This window comes from Lutra lutra, chromosome 10 (assembly GCF_902655055.1).
Source record: "Lutra lutra chromosome 10, mLutLut1.2, whole genome shotgun sequence".
NCBI lineage: Eukaryota > Metazoa > Chordata > Mammalia > Carnivora > Mustelidae > Lutra > Lutra lutra.
Window position 1 is genome coordinate 107,308,547 of NC_062287.1, and position 21,322 is coordinate 107,329,868.

The 21,322-nt window shown below is 62.2% G+C and overlaps 1 protein-coding gene across 2 annotated transcripts; it reads right to left on the reverse strand.

Annotated features, from left to right (window-relative positions):
- Positions 1 to 1,020: 1,020 nt before the first annotated feature.
- Positions 1,021 to 20,475, reverse strand: ATG2A (autophagy related 2A). Of its 2 annotated transcripts, none has more exons than XM_047692136.1 (41): positions 20,174 to 20,475; positions 17,913 to 18,075; positions 17,669 to 17,821; positions 17,410 to 17,512; positions 16,849 to 16,984; positions 16,606 to 16,704; positions 16,196 to 16,292; positions 15,943 to 16,107; positions 15,696 to 15,836; positions 14,912 to 15,149; positions 14,683 to 14,827; positions 14,498 to 14,590; positions 13,938 to 14,096; positions 13,581 to 13,824; positions 13,143 to 13,239; positions 12,872 to 13,031; positions 12,055 to 12,197; positions 11,826 to 11,965; positions 11,553 to 11,713; positions 10,769 to 10,919; positions 10,471 to 10,670; positions 10,289 to 10,369; positions 9,952 to 10,058; positions 9,768 to 9,860; positions 8,687 to 8,757; positions 8,379 to 8,455; positions 7,655 to 7,819; positions 7,404 to 7,530; positions 7,106 to 7,317; positions 6,324 to 6,532; positions 5,918 to 6,053; positions 4,299 to 4,505; positions 4,012 to 4,113; positions 3,847 to 3,931; positions 3,617 to 3,749; positions 3,462 to 3,534; positions 3,192 to 3,274; positions 2,814 to 2,935; positions 2,512 to 2,666; positions 1,496 to 1,648; positions 1,021 to 1,411 (listed from the first exon to the last, which is right to left on the reverse strand). In XM_047692136.1, exons 1-41 carry the CDS (start codon positions 20,342 to 20,344, stop codon positions 1,175 to 1,177), a joined length of 5,787 nt encoding a protein of 1,928 aa, XP_047548092.1. In that variant the 5' UTR covers positions 20,345 to 20,475; the 3' UTR covers positions 1,021 to 1,174. The 2 variants fall into 2 exon arrangements, with proteins under 2 accessions (XP_047548092.1, XP_047548091.1); XM_047692135.1 differs by having other exon boundaries at positions 7,649 to 7,819; positions 20,174 to 20,474.
- Positions 20,476 to 21,322: the final 847 nt, after the last annotated feature.

The following is a 21,322-nucleotide window of genomic DNA, read 5'->3' on the forward strand; positions in this document are numbered from 1 at the left end:
AAGCAACAAGGTATGTGTGGGAAGGGGCGGGGGAGCGGTTTACGATTTATTTTCCCCACCCCATGTAAGTCTCTATGCAAAGGTCCGTCAGGAGCCCTGCTAGCCTGTGCTGCCCCCGCGCCCCTCCCCTCTACTGCCCTGGAGCTGGGACCCCAGGGAGGGGCTTGAGTCATCAAAAAAGCCATCTGCTAGGGATGGCCAGAGCAGCCTCCAGAGGGCGCAGCCTTCTAGGAATGGCCTTGACTGACTGTGCTGGTTGTGGACAGGGATTACCAGGAGGGACCCGAAACTCAAGAGCCAAGGGCGCAGCCTCAGAATACATGGTGAGGGTCTGAAACTTCTTGGGGCACCCCACAGCCTGACCCTTTGCTCCGGCTCAGTGTCCTCCCAGCTGTCCCCTCACCCAGGCCCTAGGTAAGGCTAGATCCTGGGCTCTTGCAGGGCTGGAAGCAAGAAACATGGTCTGGGTGAGGTGGGCTCCAGGCCTCCTCTTTCCCGCTGCCCTGGGCTCCTGCCACACAGAAGCAGGGCCGATGGCGAGGAGCACAGGGCAGAGACAGTCAGGGGAAGGACTGTGGGGGCAGACAGGTAGATGGGGCCAGTTTGAACCTGCTGGGAAGGTGTGGTGACCCCTGCTGGTAACAGGGGAGGTCCTGGGGGCAGAGGTGGGGATCTGGGTATGGGCCAAGGTCAAGGCTGAGGCTGGGGCAGCACAGGCACACAGGACAAGGGGGCTGGCGGTGGGTGCAGTTTATTCCACGTCATGCAGACACGGACCCACACGTTCAAGGAGCTTAAAAATACATTGAACCACAGTGTCTGTCCCCTACTTCCCCCCAGACACAGAAAGACACTTGGCTGAGTGGGGTTGGGGTCTGAGGGTCCAAAGGCCTCCGTCCTGGGACAAGGCGGCAGTGTGGGCCCAGGTAGTGGTGGAGGCAGTGTCCTTTCTCCCCAGAGGAAAAGTGCAGAGACGGGGCTGAGCCCCAGGCGGGGAGGCCTCATTCTCACAGCGATTGGCAGGTGGGCCAGGCAGGGTCCTTCCAGAGCCTTCCCCTGAGGGCTTGCCCGGCTATGGACCGAAAAAGCTCTGGGGAGGCGCAGGAGCCACGATGGCCCTGGGGCTGGCTGGGCGAGGAGGGCAGCAGCGCCCGGGGTCCTCGGCGCCCAGTGCTCAGTCTTGGCCTTCATCCGCACGCCACTTGAGAGCGTGGTCCTTGTGTGCGTCGGGAAGGATCTGGTTTCGCATGCCCCCAAGTAGACTGGACGTGGCCTCCGTGGCGAGAATGAGGGGCTTCACCACAGTGGGGGGCAGCTGGCGGATCACGCCCCCCACAGCGCCTGTCAGCCCCTTCTGCTCGTGCCCCCGGGAGGCCACATCACAGATGGTCTGAGCCGTGTCCAGGATGCCCTGCGGAAGTCGGGAAGTCAGCCACTGGTGGGTGGGGGGTGAGGAAGTGGGTGTGGGACTGGGAGGAGGACAGGGTCTCATCACCTCTCGAACGGTGTCATAGGCCTTTGCCACACCCTCCCGGAGGTCAGCGGGCTGGTGGCCCTTTCGTAGCCTCCGCACTGAGCGCTTGTCCTGCAGGGAGCGGGGGATGGGCGCGGCTGGGGACAGGATGTCGTACACAGTCTCAGCTGTGGCCTGAGGGGACACGGAGGGCACCAGATGAGGAGCCAGCCCAGGCACACACCCCCAGCCCTGAGGCCCCCGGGCCAGCCCCAGAGAAGCATGTGGAACCCCTGGCCAGCCCGGGGTAGGGGTGGGCGGGCATCACGCTTCCGCCTGTCCCTTGGCCCTGCGTTATGGTGCTGCTCCTGGGGGTCCTGCCAATGCTTCCAGCACCCGGGTTGGGGGGGGCTTCAGGTGGAAGGCATGCCTCTGAGGGGATCGTCCTCAAGTCCTCTGGACCCCCCAGCCCTCCTCGGGTGGACCGCCACGCGTGGACCCCTGCCCCATCTGGGGGCCTCTCTGGGGCCTGCTTCTCGTTCCAGCCTCTGGCTGGACATCTCGCCCCGGCCTACAGGGGGCTGCGCGTGCAGATCCCAGAAAGCACCGAGCTCCCCATCATCTGTGCGCTCATCGGCCGTGACTGCTGCACAGAGGCCTGCGCCTCCTCACCCTCCTACTAGGGTTCAGGGCACTGAACCACAGCCGCTCGCAGGACTCCCGCGCCTCCCCGGGGTCTGTCTCTGGGCCTGGCAATGTGCGGGCCTTGAATGAGCAAGGGCCGGTCTGTGCCTCAGTTTTCCTGTCTGTAAACAGAGCCACAGCCCCCTCCCTCCTCTCCAGGAGCTGGCCAGGAGCAGACACGGGAGGCTGCAGGGCGCCCACACTCCGAGGGCTTGCTGTGGGAGTCACTGGGCCTCCCCCGTGCAAGACTGTGTCTCAGAGAACAAGACCGCGCCCCCAGACCTGCCATCCTCAGTAGCGCTTTGGGGACTGATCGGGCGCCGTGGGGCAGATCCGCTCTGCCCTACCCGGCCTGGAAGCACGAGCCCGCTCACCTGGATAGCCTGCACCAGCCGGTTGCTGAGTTCCAGGGCGGCCGAGGCCGTGGATGAGCCAAAGGAGGCGGCCCCCCGCTGCAGCCCCCGCATGAGGCGCCCATCCTTTCTGTACTGCTCGATGGGCAGCCAAAGCAGGTCCCGGAACCCTTGGACTGCAGGCATGGGGTCGGTCAGACATGCCTGAGGCTGTGCAGCCCGTGCTGACCCTGGTTTAGGACCTCCTCCCTCTCCTCCCGGGGCAGCGTCTAGGCTGCCCCAGAGTCAGAGCCATTCCCAGGGCCCCCATAGCCACCACTCACAGAGCTGGACCACCGAGTGCATGGGGCCCACACCCCCCAGCAGGCCGGGCAGCTGGTTCTTCCGGATGTCCTGCAGCCATTCGTTGAGAGCGTAGCCCAGCACCTTGTCCACACCCAGCAGTCTGGGAAGGGGAGAGGAGAGGAGGGTCTGGAGGCACAGCCCCACACAGAGGGCCAGGGCCTGAGGTACCCCCACACTCTCCCCAGCAGCCGACCAGCCCAGTGCAAAGGATGACTGTGCCCACTCTACAGAGCGAAAACTGAGACACCAGAGGAGTAATGACTCGGCCAAGGCCACGTAACCTGTCAGGATGCAGCAGGGGAAGACGGGAGACCCTGAAGGGAGGCTGGGGGTGCTGGAGGGGATGGGGGGCTCACCCATGTCGGCAACAGAGCCGCTTCAGCTTCAGCTCGGAGCAGTTGAGCTGGGCCAGGCCGATGAGGAGGCCGGCGAACGTGCCCTAGGGAAGGAGAAGGGATTAGGGGGGACGCAGTTCAGTACAGGGCGCCACCCAGCGCATCGGTGGCCCTGGGGACCGACTCAGCCACCAGAACAGCCTGGATGTAGGCCCTGGCCACACCTGGGCAGAATGGGGACCCCCGAGAGGGATGGCCCACACGGCCACTCCGCGGGACAGCCCCACTTACCACCTGGTCCATGGTGACGTGCTTGCCGTGGTAATCCAACCAGATGGGCACCTCGGACGTGAAGCGGAACTCCCTGGGGGGTGTAGGGAGAGCGGGCTTGGTTCCCACCCCCGCCCCCCGCAGCCCGGGCGAGGACCCCCAGCCCTCGGCACTACCTGAAGTAGATGGGCTGCTGCTCGGCCGAGCAGCTGTGCCCACCGCCCGCCGCCTCCCGGGAGCCGGTCATCTCTGCGTCCTCAGGCAGGCCTTCCTGGACACTGCTGGGCTGGACTCGGGTCTCGGGGCGAGCTAGGGTGGGGGACACCGATGGGGGGTGGACCCAGGGCTGGCTGGGAGGTGGGAGGTGGGGGGCCTGGGCTCTCACCCTCCCAGCTCAGCCTCTCACCCTCTACGGACGTCTCTGCTGAGACCACAGGATTGATGCCAGCTGCCAAGCTGGTGAAGAAGTCCTTGAGGAAGAACAGGGCGTCCTGCCGGGGGAAGATGCGGGTCAGGGAGGCCCAGTGGCCGTGGGGCTCACCGTAGGACCCGCCCCGCCTGGCCTGCTCACCTGGTCCACGTTGAGCCGCAGGGGCATCAGCGAGACTCGGAGACAGCACTCGGGTCCACCCGGGTGGGTGGCGGGGGCCACGTGCAGCGCTTTGATGGTGAGCTGGGGGGCAGAGGGCAAGTTCTGGGTACCTGCCGGGCCCTGGGCCCCGGCCCCCACCCTGTGCTCAGCTGTGGCTGCATCTGCACACGCTGTGCCCCTGGCTGGGCCCGCCTGAGCCCTGGGATTCTCCTGGGCCCCCAAACCCCCAGGCTCTGCCCAGGGTGGCCAGCGGGGGTGGCCGGTACCATGTTGGAGTGGGCGCGACGGGGCATCCGCTCGCTCGTGTGCAGGTACAAGAACTTGTTGATCTGGGAGGAGGCCAGCCGGTCTCGGACCTCCAGCTCCTGCACAATGAACACCTGGCGGGACAGCGGCCGCTCCTCTGGCTCCTGGCTGGGGGCTGCAGGGCCCGAGGTGGGCTCCGCCGGGTACACCTCATGCTGGAAGCTGACCTGCCAGGCCAACGGAGGCCTGAGCCAGGGAGGCAGCACTCTGCCTCTCCCAGCCACCCTTCTGGCCCCCAGCCCCACCTCAGCCCCGCACCGGGCTGCCTCCCCATGGTCGTTCCAAGGCCATTTCAAACTCCACTTGGTACGCTGAGTTCTTGACCTGAAGCTCTCCCCTGAAGCTACTTGCTCCCAGTCCCTTCCTATCACCTAAGAGGCCCCCGTGTGCCTGTCACCAAGCACCAGCACCACCCTCCAGCCTCTCCATCACCAGCCACAGCTTCACTCCTTGGCACATCTCTCCAGTCTCCTCGCACCTGTGTCGCTCTTCACTCCTGCCCCCTGGCCTGGTGGCCACTGCCCCCCCCCCCAGCCCAGGACAGCCTCCCGCCTGGGCCCCTCGGCCCCTTCTCCACTCAGCCAGAGGGACCTTCATCTAGCACCCACCCACCCACCTTGCGCCCTGCAAACACCCCCTTGGGGCCTGGACACGCCAGCCCCACTGGCCTCTCTCTCGCACCTCAAATGGCTCAAGGCCTTTCTTGTCTTTGGAACTTGGCCCTGGCCTTCCCTCTCCCCCACACCCAGTGCTGGCTCACCAGCCCCATTGGCTGCAGGGAGCCCCCGAGTTTTCCCGGCACGACAGCCCCGTGTGCTGGGGAGAAGGCCGGCACGGGCCCGCCCTCAGGGAGCAAGACCTCCGCTCACACCACCTCAGGTCGGCCTGGCAGCCCACCCAGCTTGTGGTTCCTCCCCAACCAAATATCTCCAGAAATGGACCGTTGTCCCCGGATCTGTGGCTGCCCCTACCCTCCCTGCTCGGCCACCGTCTCCTGCTGACTGCATCTCATTCTGGTAAAATCCAAAACCGTTCTGTGGTCTGCGGGGCCATAGGCCGCCTGGCTCCTGGTCAGACCCACGGCCCCCACGGCCACCATCCTGGCCCGGCTGCAGTCCCGCTGGCCACATGCCTCCACACACAGTGGAGATGCTCGTGGCCCGTGGCCCTCATGCTGACACCCTCAACCCGCCCCCTCCGGCAGGTCTTCATGCCAATGACACCTTCTCAAGAAGATGCGCTGCTCCTCCCTGTGCTCCCTGCTCCCAGCCCTGGCTCGCCTTCCCCAAACATTTATCTCCTGCTGCACCGTACAGATCCACAAATCCCTGGCTCCCTCCACTACCACACATGGGACAGGGAAGCGGGGCTTCTTCCCGCCGTGCTCACTGCTCCCTCCAGCGTCTAGAACAGCACCTGGGGAGTGGCATGGCTGCGCCCTGCAAACACTCGGGGACATGGTTCCTGACCGGGGACCTGGAGCTAAGTGGCCATGGTGGAGGGCTGGCTGGGTGCCAGGGATGGCATGGCGGGCCTGTCCCCCATCCAGGTGGCTTTCTATACTGAGCCCCCAGCTCACCTTGCTGAGCTGGATCTCCATGAGGACGTGGTGCTGCCTCCCACTGCCCCCCTGTGTACGCCAGGAGTTCTGGGGCCGGTTGGGACCGGAGCAGCGGGAAGGGGAGCCCCTAGGGCCCATGAAGCTGCCTCTTGCCCTGGAAGAGGGACAGGGGACAAGCTGACTCGGAGGGACTCCCTTCCCATCAGAGCGGGCCCTTCAGCCCGGGGCAGGAAGCCCTCTTTGGCCTCAGCCCCGGGGGTGGGGGTGGGGGGCAAGGAAGGAGAAAGAACAGAGACCACTGAGTCAAGGACATGGCTTAAGATTGTCAGCTGCTGAAGGTCAGAGCTGACCCCCAGCCCAGGCCCCATCCCCTGGGCAGGTGGGCCCCATGGCCCTAGCGGCTGCCTGCACCTGTCCTTCTCACCTGTGGCCAGGGTGGGGGCCAAAGTCCCGGCCGCCATAGAGGTGCCAGACGAGCGAGACCTCCCGGAGCACCACGCGGCTGCTGGGCACAGGGAAGTGGGCAGGTGCCCGCAGCAGGTCCGTGCTGCCCAGGGGCCGGGAGAAGTACCCATCCTGCACGATGATGGGGCCAGGATGCAGCTGTGTCACCACGGGCTCCCCGTCTCGGGGCTGTAGAGGAGGTGGTGAGTCAACGTATGTGCTCAGACACCTTCCCCAGTCCTGGCCACCCTCTCCCAACTTCCGCCCCATCCTCATACCTCCCCCCATTTTGGACAAAAGGTGACTCTCCTGGGTCACCATCCCCAGAAGCTGTGTCAGAGTACTCTGTCCTGGGGGCCAGTGCGGGGGGGACCCAAGTGCCCCGTGCTCTTGTCAACCCTGTCTCCCTGGGCCTGGGTCTCGCTTGCATGTGACATTCCCATTGGCTCCTGGGGACCAGCCAATCAGCACCCCACCAGTCAGATGGTTTTCCCCCTCCTGCAAACTACCTAGCTCCTCTTCCTCCCTTCCCTTGATGTCCTGTCCTTGGCCCCGCATGTCATTCTTTCTCTCTTCCTCTGGAAATCCACTTGCTCCCTCAAGGCCCAGAGTTCAGAGGGACTGTCAGGGACCCAGACCCGCCTCCCCAGTGGCGGAGACCACCTCCTACCGCTCTAGCAGCAGGAGCTCTAGAAGGGTGCAGAAGGAAGCCACCATCTCCTACCACTTCCTGGCCCTGCCCAGCCCGCCCCCCACACACACCGGGATGCCGAGGCCCGGAGCGTCAAGGATGCAGAACTCATCACTGTCCAGAGTGTCTCCATCTCCGTCTTCCTTTTCATCTTCCTTGGCCTCTGAGCGGGACCCCAAGCTGCTGGCAGGGGCCACGACAGGGGGCAAGTGGGGCTGGGCCCCGCTCCGTTCACCTGGGAAGAGGTAGACTGACACGGGCGAGGCCTGAGGGAGGGGGCCACCTGTGGAGCGAGATGCCAGTTTTGGAGGGGATGGCTGATTTGGGTGCCTGATTGTCCTCTGGCCCCAGAGCACCCCCGCACCGCACCTGAAGGCTGGGTCAGCTCCCGTAAGCTGCGCTCAGTGTCCAAGAGGGCATCGGCCAAGTCCCGCTGGTTGATGAGGGCTGTCTCCACTGGGGGACAGGAGGGCAGGGAGGCAGGGCTCTCGGAGAGCTGGGCCAGGCGGGGGAGGGGTAGGGTGAATGAGTGACAAAAGGAGGGGTGCCGCCTCCTCCTCCTCTGATGCCAGGGTGCTGGGGGAGTTCCTGGGGCTAGCAGGGCCAGGCCTCACCTGTACCTTCTGGCCGGCGATCTCCGTGGGGCTGGGGGGCCGGGGCGGGGGGTGCAGGTCGCCCTCACTCATCACGTACTGCAGCAGGTTGACCAGCAGGGCGCAGGAGTCCGCGCAGCTGTGCACGCGCACCACGTTGTTGGAGCAACGCAGCTCAAACAGCGGCTGGCTCTGGGGAGGGGTGCGGGGTGCGGGGGGCCATCAGGCTGGGCTTCATCCCCGCCACACACAGACGGGGCTCGGCCTGGTCTTCCCTGGGCTGGGCAGCCTGCTGCCCAGCACCTCTGCTGAAGGAAGGAGCAAATGGAGCCCAGAGAGTGAGGGGGCTTCCCTCAGGGCCATGCAAAGAAGCTGGAGTGCCCTCCCTGCGTGACAGTGTTCCAGGGCCCGGTCCTCTGTCACTCCCCTCAGCCTGGCCACGTGCAGCCCGTTACCTCCATCTGACCAGGGAGGACACAGGCCCCACAGGGCCGGCTGACTCCCGATACCCTGCTTCGGCCCTGGCCGCAGCTGCCCCCTGGTGGGGGGTTTCACATGATGGGCTGCCCTGCTGGCAGGGGGACTGGCCCAGAGCCCAGCATGGAAGGGCAGGCAGTGACTGGAACCTGAGCCCAGGCCCAGGGAGCAGAAGGGAGGAGTCGGTGCAAGAGGAAACGGTGACCGCCTGGAGGCTTCAATGTCCCAGCCCTTGCAACCGCTCTGGCTCTGGGGGACTCTGGGCAACACTCACCAGCTTGCCCTCGGTGCTCCCCTTCCAGGTTTTAATCACGAGCTCCAGAAGGTCAACATCCAAGACACAGACATAATCTGCAGCAGAAAGCGAGAGAAGTTCCAGTCACTTCTTCATGCTGAGCCCCTGGCCCAGCACCCAAGCGGAGAAGCGGGCGTTGATCTAAGCGCAGCCCTTGCGGGCCGGCGTGCGCGCGCGGGTGCTGAGAACCCGGCCAGCAGCTGGGTGAGGGTGTCCGGCTGCTCCGGGTGAGGCCTGGGGCTGTGAACCCTCAGAGGGGAGGGGGGCCCCGTCCAGGCCCTGCCCACCTCGCTGCAGGTCCGGGGTCTCCACCTCACACTTGTCGGACAGGTATAAGGCTGAGTCATCGAGGATGAACCTGGTGGGGAACAGGGCTGAGAAAGGCCCAGGAACCGCTGCAGGGTGCAGCTCCGTGGGAGCCACAGGGCGGGGACCCCCAGAGACAGGCAGAGGGGTAGCCACAGGGGCTCCCAAACCCACAAGCAACTAGCGCTGGGTCCCCTCTAGCCTCAGTGTTCCTCTCTGTACACTGGGCCTGTCTCCTGGGCCGCAGGCCCTGAAATAGCACAAGCTCGCCTAGGTCAGAGGGCAGACAGCGCGCTCCCAGTTTCTCCTGCTTCTCCGCCCCATCTGGGCCTCACGGCGGCCACAGGAGGAAAGTGTCCCGCTCCGTTACCGACCCTCCCACAGCATTCACTGTTCTTTCAAAGTCAGTCCTTATTTTAATGGAAACATGACACGAGCTCCTTCAAGATGTTCTAAAACACAGGACTAAGAAATCATCTCTAATCATATTCTCTAATCCCAAATTCTGAGAAAAGCGCCCTATACATTTTCTCTTATCTGCTCTGTGAAGCCACAGAGTATACAAATAAAACTTCATAAATCTTAAAAAACACCACCACCACACAGAGCTTTCTAGCTCGGGTTTTCAGTACATGCTGCATTACGATGGCTCTCGTGTTCTTCAATGTCATTCTTCAACCTGACTTTAATGGTCGGGTAAGCCACATTTACTGACTCAAGTTGTCATTTGGGGGCATTTAGATTATTTACAGGTTTTAAATTATACGACAAAGACATTGCATTCCGTTCCTGTTATCCTTGTATCCTTAGTACAAGCATGTCTGTGAGACGATCAGGTTAGAGAGCACAAATACTTTTTAAGGCTCTGACAAGGAGCGCAACTGTCGTCCAGGAAGGTGGAATCAATTCTCATTCCTGAGCAAGGAATCATCACCCAAATGTACAGAAAGGCTCAGGGATGGGCCTGAGGACACATGGCAGGTAGGCAGGACCCTGGGGGAGTAGCAGCTGCAGCCCAGTTTTGGGGGGTGTGTGTGTGAGCTGGGTGGAGGTGGTGCGTACCTGAGCAGGAAGGTCGAGGTGTCCATGATGATGTTGCTGGAGAGGGTGAAGGTCTCAGCGGTGACAAGGACACGCACGGGGAGGTAGAGGGGCCTGGAGGGGTGGGTCACACATGTGCTGGGGTGGGCTCCTTTTCGAGAGCCTACCCCCGGCCCCTGGCTCTCAGCCCACCCAGTCTGGGTACCTGTAGTCCACGGCGCAGGAGAATAGGTGAGTGTGTAGGACAGTGATGACGGTTGGGGGCAGGTAGCCCAGCACTGGGTCATCAAGCACATCTAAGAACTCTAACAGCTTTGGGGGCCAGGACAGGAGGGGTGGTGAGGATCAGGAACCTCTTCCTTCCTCTAACCGCTCTCTTCCACACCCCCCCACCCCAGGATGGCTCCCCATGTGCTGCCCATCCCTGCTACCATACCCCTTGCCTTCCCTTGGAGGTCAGCTCTGGCCCAGCCCAGGCCCCTCACACTGGCCTCCACCTCTCCAAGTCCAGAGACCCACCTGCCCACACCACTTTTGCTCACCTGGGAGTGCCAACTCTGTTCTGGAAGAGCCATGAAGTGGCGCAGGGTGGCCCTGTGCAGCCGCAATGTCACCAGGAACTCCTGGAGGTGGGACACAGTCAGCCCAGGGTGCCCAGCCCACCAGGCACCAGGAGGCAGTAGCCCCAGCCAAGCGGGTAGACCAGAAGCAGGCACTGTTGTACCTTGACATTCTTGTGGGGATCCAGATGGATGCGCACAGCTGTGGACAGCATGTGGGGACCCCGGCCCTGGCCCCTGAGGCCCGAGGCTCCCCGTTCAGTCACCCCTTCCTCCGATGGGTAGATGGTTGGGGCCAGCTGGGCCGGAGGGGCAAAGCTGGGCAGATCCAGGCGACTGGGCAGCCGGGAGTCATCCACAGTCGCTGGGGAAGCAGCTGGTGAGCTCCCTGCCATGCTGGCTCACCGGCAGCCCCCCGACCCCAGGGCCCTTGGCCCTCCAGCAAGTCCCCTCCCTTCACACCTCGGTGGTAGAGCTTTGCCTTCTCCGCTTCCAGGCAGAAGTAGCCGAGTCCCGGCTGGCCTCGGTACTGGGAGACACTGAAGATGGTACCTTGCTCCACATCCAACACCAGCTCCCCATGTGAGGTCTCCAGCCGCCGCCCAACCTCGTCCTGCACACAGAGCATGGGGCGTGGCCTCACCAGGGCCCTCCCCAGGGGCGTGGCCTCCCACAGATTCTGCCTACAGAGGACTGGCTCTGGCTCCACCCAGATTCACTGACATCCCAGAGCAGCACTTGTTTTTTTTGTTTGTTTGTTTTGTTTTTTCTTTTTAGAGAGTGGCAAGGGGCAGAGGGAGAGGTAGAGAGAATCTTTCTTTTGGCGGGCAGACTCCATGCCCAGTGTGGAGCCCGATACGGGGCTCTTGAGATGATCAAGAATCAGACCCTTAGCAGGCTAAGCCACCCCAGCACCCCATCACTTTTGTCTTTCGCCAGAAGGGGAGTCATCCTTGCCCTACCTGCCATCTGGTGTGAGACATTGCCACCCCACCCCCCGACCTTTGGCATGACACCTTCCGTACAACAGGGGCCGACGGGGGTGTGTTGGGATGGTTGGGGAGGCATGGGTAGGTCAGTGGGTGGCAGGTGGGTGCTGCTGGCCAGACACACCACTCTCAGCCACACTGGGCTTTTTTTCCCTAGATTCCCAAACTGGAGCTGCTCACACTGGTCTTCCTCTCCTGCCAACGGTGGGTGGGGCCACCGGAGTCAGCAGGGCTCACCTCCCCGGGGCTGCCCTCACCTTAGTCTCACAGAGGGCTGTGATCCGACCCTGCAGCACAGTCACCAGTGTCGAGAAGGTGCTCTGGGAGCGAGGACTTGGGGACTCAGGGGCAGGGGGCTGGGGAGCGCCCGATGCCCCTACTGAGAAGAAGTGGGCATCCTCTTCATCGGAGTCTGAGTCTGAGGTGAGATCAAGGAGCCAAGTGGGAAGGAGACCTGGGAGGGCTGCCCGAGCCCTGCCCAGCTCTGGGTGGTGGGGAGCTCAGAATCCCAGCTGGGGCGTCCCTCCTACCCAGCTTGAAGGCTGACTTGCACATCTTGAAGTTGTCGTGCCAGAAGCCGGAGGGGCCCGGGAAGCCAGGGGGGTGAGCGGTGGGGGCGGGGGCGGGAAGCAGGTCTGCAGGCTCCCACATGAGCAAGTCGTTGTTGATCCTGGGGCAGGTGGAGGGACAGTGGCGGTGAGGGTGGCCCAGCCCCACCCCTCCCCACACTCCCCCCGCCCCACCTGCCTGAGTTTGCACCTGTTGTACAGACTCTCATACACCTCCTTGCTGGGCAGGAAGATGTGGGCGCTGGGCAGGAGCACTTCTAGGCTGCAGCGTGACAGTGCCAGGGCCCGGCTCTGGAAGGTCCTCATCTCCTCAGGGTCTCCAGGAATCACCATCTAGACAGGCGAGCGGGGAGAGGCATCTGAGAGATTGGGCTGGCTCGGGAACGAGACCCCGGGCTGCACCCTGACTTCCTATCATTCATTCGTTCACTCTCATTTATTCATAGGAGCTCCTCTCTGCTGGGACGGATGGCAGCCAGCTCGTGCGAATGCCGACCGTGTGCCAACCCTGCGATGAGGAAGGACCTCATGGAAGTCAACTCTTTTCTCCTCATGGTGATAAGCCTGTGACACAGGTCACTGTATCCACTTTCAAGACAAGGAAACTCATCCGTGTGTAACTCTGAGATTATACCAGTTCCAAGAGGATGAGGCCACTGGAAGAGCCTAGATTTAAACCTAGACCACGGGGCCCAGAGACCAGTCCCTTTACTGTCTCTCACTCAAATCTCAGCACCCCCAGAGAAGATCGTGAAGTCCAAACATACATTGTCCACAGATGTGGTTCTGACCTTCCCAATCAATGACCTGTGCCATCTGGGGCCTGCCCTCACCAGTGTCCTCACGCCCAGGCCCCATGAGCCGGGGCGATCTGATTCCCCACTGGTCTAAGATGATGGAATAGATGACGTTCTTGCTGGTGCCAGGTCACATCCCCTGGTGCCTCAGGCGGTCCTGTCCTCCTGTCCCAGAGCCACCAAGTGGCTCCCCTGGGTTCGGGGCCTTACCTCCTCCGTCTCATACATGGTCCTCTTGGAGGAGAAGGGTGAGGGCTCAGGCTCCCGCAGCTCACATGGACTCTCGGCTGACCGCTCCAGCTCCTCTCCCTTCTCGGGGGCTGCTTCCCACTGGGCGCTGCTCAGCTGGGGGTGCAGCGTCACTGCTATCCTGCCAGGGCATAGGCCTGTCACTGGCCTGCCAGGCCCCCTGAGCCCCAGATCCCAGCTCAGGAGCCAAGCGCTCCTCTCCCGCCCGTGCCTTCCAGAGCCCCCCACTTACTGGGGCAGGAAGTATTTGCGCCCGGGGCTCTTGGGATCCAGAGCTTTGGAGACCCGCAGGCAGGGGACAGGCGGCTTCTCTCCATCTTCGTAAGTGCCTGGAAGGATAAGGAGGAGCAGGGGTTGTCACGGCTGCCTCTCCCCATTTCTTCCCCCGTGGGAGGTGAGGTTGCGGGGGCCTGGAACCTCCACCACGGTGACTGTCCTTTATCATTTACAGGCCCGTGCCCTCCCTCACACCCACAATCTGTTGCAGACCAGCGACAAAGGGCCCACTCTGCCCGCTCTCAGGCAAGCCTAGAAACAGGCAACGCTGGTGCCTCACGGAGCTGGTGAGGCTTGGGCCAGAGTCTGTCCCGACCGTGCCTCAGTCCCTTCCCCACCTCTCCCAGGGGCCCGAGGCCCTGCCCTGGGGACTGTCCCCGGGGGCGGCTCTCACCATGCAGGTCGGAGCAGGTCAGTTCCAGGCGGGTGGGGATCGGGGGACCAGGACCGCTGTTCAGCTCTGACCGGAACTGGGGCTCACTCAGCTCCAGCCGCAGCTGCTCGGCCCGCACGGCCCGGCCTGCCCAGGGGTCCCGCTCGGGCCGCAGGTCAGCGATGGGGAAGCGCAGCTGTAGCGTGGCCCGGGGAGCCGACAGCCGCACCACCGTCTGCTGCTCAGCAGCTGGTGGGGCTTCTGTCTGCGGGAGGATGTCGGGGGTTGGGGGGATCAGAGCCACTGCCAGGGGCCCTGCCACTGTGGCTTTGAGCCAGAGGGTCCACGCCAGCTCCCTGGCCCAGCCGGGTCTCTTACCAGGAGGCCAGCAGGTGGCTCGGGAGGGGGTACGGTGGCCAGGCGCAGCACAGCAGCCAGCCGGTCCAGGGCCCCCAGCTCCACATCTGCCTGGAAGTCAGCCAGGTCCAGGGCCAGCTCTGAGTGGCAATGGCAGGCAGTGGGGCGCCGGGGTCGGCTCTGAAGGTGAGGATGTTCAGGTTAGCGAGGGCTGTGGGCCAGTTGAGGGCAGGATGGAAGGGACGCCCTTGAGCAGAAAAGAAACACAGAGCCCTCCCGGGTGGTGGGAAGGAAAGCTTGGGCAGAGGACCTGAAGAGCCTCAGCACGTTGCCTGAGAAGGATGACCATGTTTGTTTAATAAAAGCCACCCCATATTTGGAGACCCGCCGGGGTTTGCCGGGTTTGCAGGGAAGGGGCAACCGGGCACAGAGGATGCCTTGTGCAGGGCCCGGCCCCTGAGGGCTCCCAGATGGGGAGGCGCGCTCCGGCTGAGCAAGGGCAAAGGCGGTGGAGGGTGGGAGCAGGGAGGCACTAATGGAGGCTGAGAAGTGGGAAACAGCCAGGGGGTGGGGTGAGTTACCCTGGACACCCGGCGGAGAGTCTGTGTATGACGCAGGTGGGCACAGGGCTGAGCTGAGGCCTGGGAACCGAGGCTGCTGGGGAAGCTGAGGACCTGGGACAGGACACAGGAAGCCAAAGTCAGGCCAAGCTTCCACACCCGCCGGAAGCTGCAGGCTCCGCCATGCACACCGGCTCTGTCCTCACCTCCGTGTACTCAGGCTCCGACGTGTCCCTGGGCCACAGGCACTCCAGCACCTCGAGCTGCCCGAAATGCACTTGTGTGCTGGTAGTCCGCCGGCCCCTACCTGTCCGCAGCTCCCAGGATAGCTGCACAGCTGTCCCCGTTAGCCTGCGACGAAGCAGCGGGGCATCAGAGGTTGGGCTTGTGGGGGTGGAGGGAGTCTCTCTTTGGGTCCCTGCCTTGGGCTTGTACCGGACATGGCTACAGGGACAGGCCCTCTGGAAGCGCGGCCGGAGATGGTAGAAGTCACGGGAGCCGAAGGGCCCATCTTTGGTGGCATCAAACTCCGAAAAAAAATGTGTGGTGAGGTCAGGTGGTCCGGAAGATGGGGCAGACGTCTGCAGCAAGGTCAGGGTCATGCCCCCTAAGGTCATCTTCACCAGCGAGTCCGGGCGCAGGGTATCCGGGAGGGGTGTGGGGGCCGTCTTGCCTGAGAGGACAGAGGTGTCACCAGGGACTTCCCAGAGCTCATGGGTACCCCAGGAAGAGGGCTGGTCAGACACCGGGCTGGGGGCTGGGAGAAGCCCCAGCCCTGATGGACTGTGACTCTGGCACGGGGCTTGGCAGGGCGGGGCTAACCCAGAGCCTCCTTAGCCAGATACCAACCTAGGCTCACTCCAACCCCTCAAGGAGCTGGAGGAACAGGGGGATAAAGCCCTCAGACTCGCACCTGTCAGACGCAATCTCTCAATAAACATCGGCCAAACCCCACAGCCTGGCAAGGCCAGATCTTACTAGAACTTTTTTATGGAAAGGGAAACTGAGTCTCCAAGAATTTAAGTGCCTGGCCCCAGATCACTGACTTTGAAACCTGGCCTCTATCCACTGTGGTACCAGCCTCCCCCCACCCCGAGCATCCCCAGGGAACCAAGTCACCCATGGTGGGCTGTAGCATCGGTGGGGGCCTCCTGCGGGCACATGACATCACTCGGGCACTGAGGCCTCCTCCGGCTCCTCTTGCCCCGGGAGCACTCACCAGTTGGCTGGGTATGGGCAGAGAGCCGGCGGGAGGCCACGTCGCTGTGCATGGAGGATCCCAGGTCTACATCCGAGAGGGAGAGCTCAGAGAGCGCTGAGGCCACACTGCTCGTGAGGCCCGCCATGGAGAAGAAGAGGTCTGTGGGCGAGGGCAGGGGAGCTCAGGGAAGGCCACACTTGGCCCCTGTGAGTCCCGTACCTGGGCCCGCTGCCCTGACAACCGCCAGGTCTGGCCCCACACCCACCAGTACTGTCCAGGTTGACAAGAGGGTTGCTGAGGGGTTCTGGGCTGAGGGGCTCGGCCACAGCCCCTGCCTGCAGCTGCTGGTTCAGGTCCTGCTCGATCAACCACAGGTCTTCAGCACCTAGCGGGCGGCTCTTGTTCAGCTTGTCAACCAGGCCCCCAGGGTCTACGGAGGAGGACATGTCCTTGTATCGGTCCAGCCCAGCTGGCCCCTCCCCAGCCATCCCAACCTCTGCAGAGCCCAGAGGCCTCACCTGCGAGGCTCATGGCACTGAGCAGTTCCTGAAGCTGCTGGAGCTGCTGAGGGGTCAGGAGCAGGTGCAAGGAGCCCAGCTGTCCAGCCACCTCCAGCTGGGGACAGAAGGGGCCAGAGGGGCCCACCATGGAGCCTACACCTGCCGCCTTGGCCCTCTGAGAGCCGCCGCCCACCTGCCCTCACCCAGAGGAGGGAAGACGCCAGTTGCCAGGCTGAGCGCCATCACCAAGCAGCTGTGTGACTCTGGCCGCAACTTGACCACTGAGCCTGCTTCCCTACTGCCAAGAAGGCAGTAACTTCCCCCACTCAAAGAGCCTGCTTTGTACGGGGCGTGGGAGAAGATCGGCACTGCCAAGGAGTATTCTGAGATGGGGCCCACTCCCTCCTCCACGGGGGCCGGGGACCCACCTTGGGGCCTGGGAAGGCCTCATTCTGCTTCAATTTCACTGTCAATTCCATATACCCTGAGCAGCTGCCGATCTGCAAGGGGGGTTTCGGGGGATCTTCCTGGAGGCAAAAGGGCATAGGAGGGAAGGGATCGAGAAGATGAGGTCAGACATGCTCAGAAGGGATGGGGCCCAGTGGGGCAGGCAGACAGGAGAGAAGCTGGGGATGAAGAGAAGAAAGTGGCGGGGATCCGAGTCAGCCCACCTGCGCGGGGAGCTCCTCGAAGTGCAGGCGGACTCCTGCCAGCTGCAGCAGTTTGTGCAGGAAGGCGGGAGGCTGGTGCACGTCCACCGGCGGTGCCTGGCTTGGGTCCCGCACTGCCTCATCACAGTACTCCAGTCTGGCGAGTGTAGGATCAGCCCTCGCCCCAGCCACCGCAGGCTGGAGCCCCTCTCCCCACACAGTATTCTGTTCTAGGGGTCTGCGGCCAGAGAGGCTGGCCGACAGAGCTGGCCCATCACAGCCCGACCATACTGGACCTCCAGGGCCAGCCCTGGCTCTTCAGACCCTCCGTGTGTAACCTGATCCTCGGGAACCCCAGCCACCCTGGACCGCTGGTACCCCTTGGCCCCTGGACACCACTCCGGGATTGCAATATGGTTTCCCTCCCACCATGGCCACCACCCAATCCCACCCAAGCTTTGCCATGCTGCTTCCTGGGAGCCCAAGCTGGGGAGAGGGGCAGGGGCAGGGCCCATACTGTTCAGCAGCCCCTCACTGCCCCTTGTCTGCACCCTAGCCCACCCCCTCGGGGCACGCCCCTACCTCTGTACATGGACTTCTACTGCCACACCGTGCTCCCCATCACCCGGCGAGTGCTCAACCCTCACCACAGTGTCCAGGAAAGTCACCTTGATCCTGCGCAGCACTGAGGGGTGGAAAGGGGTCTCAGGCCAGTTGGGACAGCAAGAGGTAGGCAGAGTTTCCCGGCTGGGGCGGCCGTGTGGCCATCCTGCTGTCTGGGCCCTCCGTCTTGTGGGCTGCGGAGGGGCAGACAGCAGGATACCACGAGAGGCCCACTTACCAGTCTCAATGGTCTGGGCAAACATTTCCAGGCCCTCCAGGGGCTGTGGTGGCTCAGAGGGCTCGGGGAGCCCATCCCGGAGGCACTCCTGAGCCAGCTGCAGGCTCGTGGTCATGCAGGAGGCCCAGCTCTGCGAGTCAGCAGCCCCCGGCCCTGCGAGGAGGAAGAGGCTATCAGAAAAGGCAGGCCTACTCCTACCACCGGGCTCCCCACGCCCGCAGCCCCAGCCTTGCCCTGCCCTCACCAGGGCCCTGGCGAGGCTGCAGGGTGAGCTGGAGGCCTGACACGTGCACAGTGCAGTGGTCAGTGAGCAGCGCAGCCCAGGGCACGGCCACCTCGATAGAGCCCACGAAGCCTTCCACCAGCTCCAAGGGTGACTCGATGGACTCCAGCACTTCGTTCACGGACTAGTAACGGGGAAGAGACAGAGCCAGCTCAGGGAAACCCCAAATGTGGCTGTCTCCTTGGCTGCCACACTCCTTGTTGGTCTGCCCTGACCCTGGAGAGCTCCCTGGTTCTCCCGGCCGCCACCGTGGGCTACTACAGAGTTCTGCCACTGCTTTAGCTGGTTCCTACTCTTGGTTCATCCAAACGTGTTTCATCCTTTAAGCCAGAGGAAGGGGCAGTTGAAGCATGAGAAGGAGGAAGCCAGGCAGAGAGGATGGAAGGTAGCATGCTCCAGGCATAGGAATGGCATGTGGAAAGGCCCAGCAGAGTGCAGCACCCATGTTCTCTCTGCGCAAGTATGGAGTTCAAGGGGAGGCTGGCAGAGGACTGAACTGAGCCAGAGGTGACCCCCGCCCCCCAACTCCGAACACTTGGTGCAGCTGTACCTCTCTGAGATACAAGGCTGAGAGCCCCTGGTTACCAATGGGGAAAAAGCACCACCGCCATCCGGGAGCTCCATGAAGGCAGGAAGCCACCTGCCGGCTCCGTGTGATCCCAGGTGCTGTATGGTACCACCCAGAGAAGTTCCCAGTAAACACTTGTTGGATCCAAGAATCAACAAACACATGGCAGAACTAGAAGGCTTATAGAGGTCAAGTTGAAACTCCTTACCCAGAGATCCACAGATGGGAACTGAGGCCTAGAGAGAAGGAACTAGTTTAATCACTCAGTGTACTGTGAGGACTGCAACTAAGAAGACAGGCCTCTCTCCTCACCCCATCCCAGGCTCCCCAGGCACTCAGCTTCTTCTGGGGTCTTCCTGGCAGGGGTTGCAGGCTGAGCAGCTGCGAAGAGGGGCTGGCTATGAAAGGACCTGCTTTCCACGGCGGGGGGCCTCCTCCCTGGAGGCCAGCCCAGAAAGCAGCCTAGCTGGGAGCCATTTGAATCCCCACCAAGAGGGCAGGGCAGGGCAGGGCAGGGTGGGAGTGTTTTCTGGAACTGGAACTAGAAAGAGGCAGCCTAGAGGTCTCCGCCATTTCTTTCAGGCCAGCCTAAAAGTCAGAGGTCAGAGAAGGCCTTCACTAGGATTCGCAGACAAGAGGTTATCAGGAGGTGTCCCCAACTCTGGGCTTGGCTGTCTCCCTCTGCCCCTACGTTTGCTCAGCAAGTCCTGGCCTACCCCTAAAGCTCAGCTCTTCCTGTCCCAGACTGCATTTAGGCCGAGAACCCTGTCTGCCCAGACAAAAATTTCGCTGAGACGCCCCGACCCCATGCCCACCCCTGCTGTTCTGGAGTTGGGGGGCGGGGATGACCCAGTGCCAGCCTTGGCCTGACACCTCTGACTGGTGGCTCCTTTGCAACTTCCCAGTTTGGCCCCCAACCTCAAGCTTCTGACCCAGACCTCCCTCCTCCCTGCCTCCTCAGCATCTCCCTAGGCCTCCTCCCCACCTGGAGACGAACCTCTCCACCCTTCCTCAGGGGCTTGCTGGCAGGTAGGGAGGCTGATTCCCAAGCCCCTCCCCAAACACCACTGGGTCCATCCCACTCTCCCCAAAGCAGGAAGTAGGCAGCCGCAGCAGTCACACGAGGTGTTGATCAACACGGGTGCTGACGCGGTTGTTGACATCCACATCCTGAGGCGGACGCCACCCACTTGGCCCAGGATCGGAGGGTCAGGAGGTCAGAGCACCTTTCCTACAGGTGCTCCCAGCAGGACTCCAGACCCCCACCAGCCTTGCCTGACCGGCTAGCTGCATGGCCCCAACTCTGTCACCCCCCTGGCCCCGTCCTGTCAGAGCCCCCTAGTTCCTTCCCCTTCCTCAGCCTCTGAGGACCACAGTTCTCAACTCGGGCCCCAAACTCGATGTGCTTATTCTGGCATTCCCCAGACAAGTGACACCCCCCTCCTCAGCCTCACTTTCTTCTACGGTGAAGTGGAGGCAGGGACCCCCTTCCCACCCAGCTTCTGGCTCTGAAGCCGATCCGTCGCCTGGAAAGGGCCTGACTCCCACGGCCTCTCCACGCCCTCTGCCCGGTCCCCCAGCCTGACCCTTTAGCCAGGATCCTCAGGTCTCTGCGCACCGCCCCGGCTTCCCGATCTCGGGCCTCGTTCCTCACCCAGATCTCCAGGTGGATATCCCGCAAGGCAACGCTGCCCTTGTACAAGTCGAGGCTGAGCTGATCCAGGCTGAGGTGCTCCTGGAAGAAGTGACCCAAGTAGTGGTGCAGCAAGTAGCGGCATACCCGCTCTTTCACACAGTTTGACCATGGCCACAGCCATCGTGACATCTCGGAGACCGCCGGGCCCAGGCCGCCTCTGCTCGCCGACCGCCGGCGATCCCTGTCCGGCTTCGCAGTTCACTAGAGCCCCCGGCTGTCCCCGCCGCTTCTCTCAGCGCCAGGCCGCGCCCCCGGACCCTCAGCCACGCCCCCCACGCTCACTGCCATTCGCCGTTGTAAAGGGCGAGGTCTACTGATTGGCCGTGGGGGGCGGAGTCTTCGAGCACGAAAAAGGGACTGGGCTCTCTGCGTGATATAGTGCTCCCAAGCTTGATTTACGCCTGCGTAAAAATTCTGTGTGGGAGGACCTTTAGCCTCCAGTCTACGGGCTCTGGGAAGGCTGGGGCTTGAGGTGCCAGCCCCGCAGAGGAGTGCGCATGTGCCGACTCGTCTACCTCCTTGAGGTAGTTGGGGAGTATTTAAAGGGACAGTGTCTCGTCAAATTTAATAGCAAGCTTCCCGGGGGAACGAGTCTGTGTGAAAACTCCTCCAGCATGCGTCCTAGAAACAATTAAGTGAGTAAGCGTTTGCATTTTACAAAACGCTTTCCAACTTTTATTTCATTCAATCCTTACCATCCTCTAAGGTGGCGGTTTTACAGATAAGAAAACCATCTTAGAGATAAGAAAGCAAGTTTACAAAGGTTGCTGTAAGTTCGTCGCCAAGGAAATCTTTTTTCACCAGTCCTCACCTGGAATGCCGATCAGGAGATTTACCCAGCCTCCTTTCTTTTCTGCATTTGGTCAGGCATCCAGCTCCTCTGAAAAAAACAATATTTTTTCTTATCTCTAACCTAAAATTAATAACGAATGGATTCTAAGCCCCTTGAGCAGGGTTCTATTGGTTTTGTACAATTTTTATTTATTTAAAATTTTTTTACATTTTTAAGTAGTTAAAAAAATAGGATTTCATAACACTTGAAAATATCCTGAAATTCACACGTGAGTATCCATAAAGTTTCAGTGGAACGCAGCTACACACACTAGA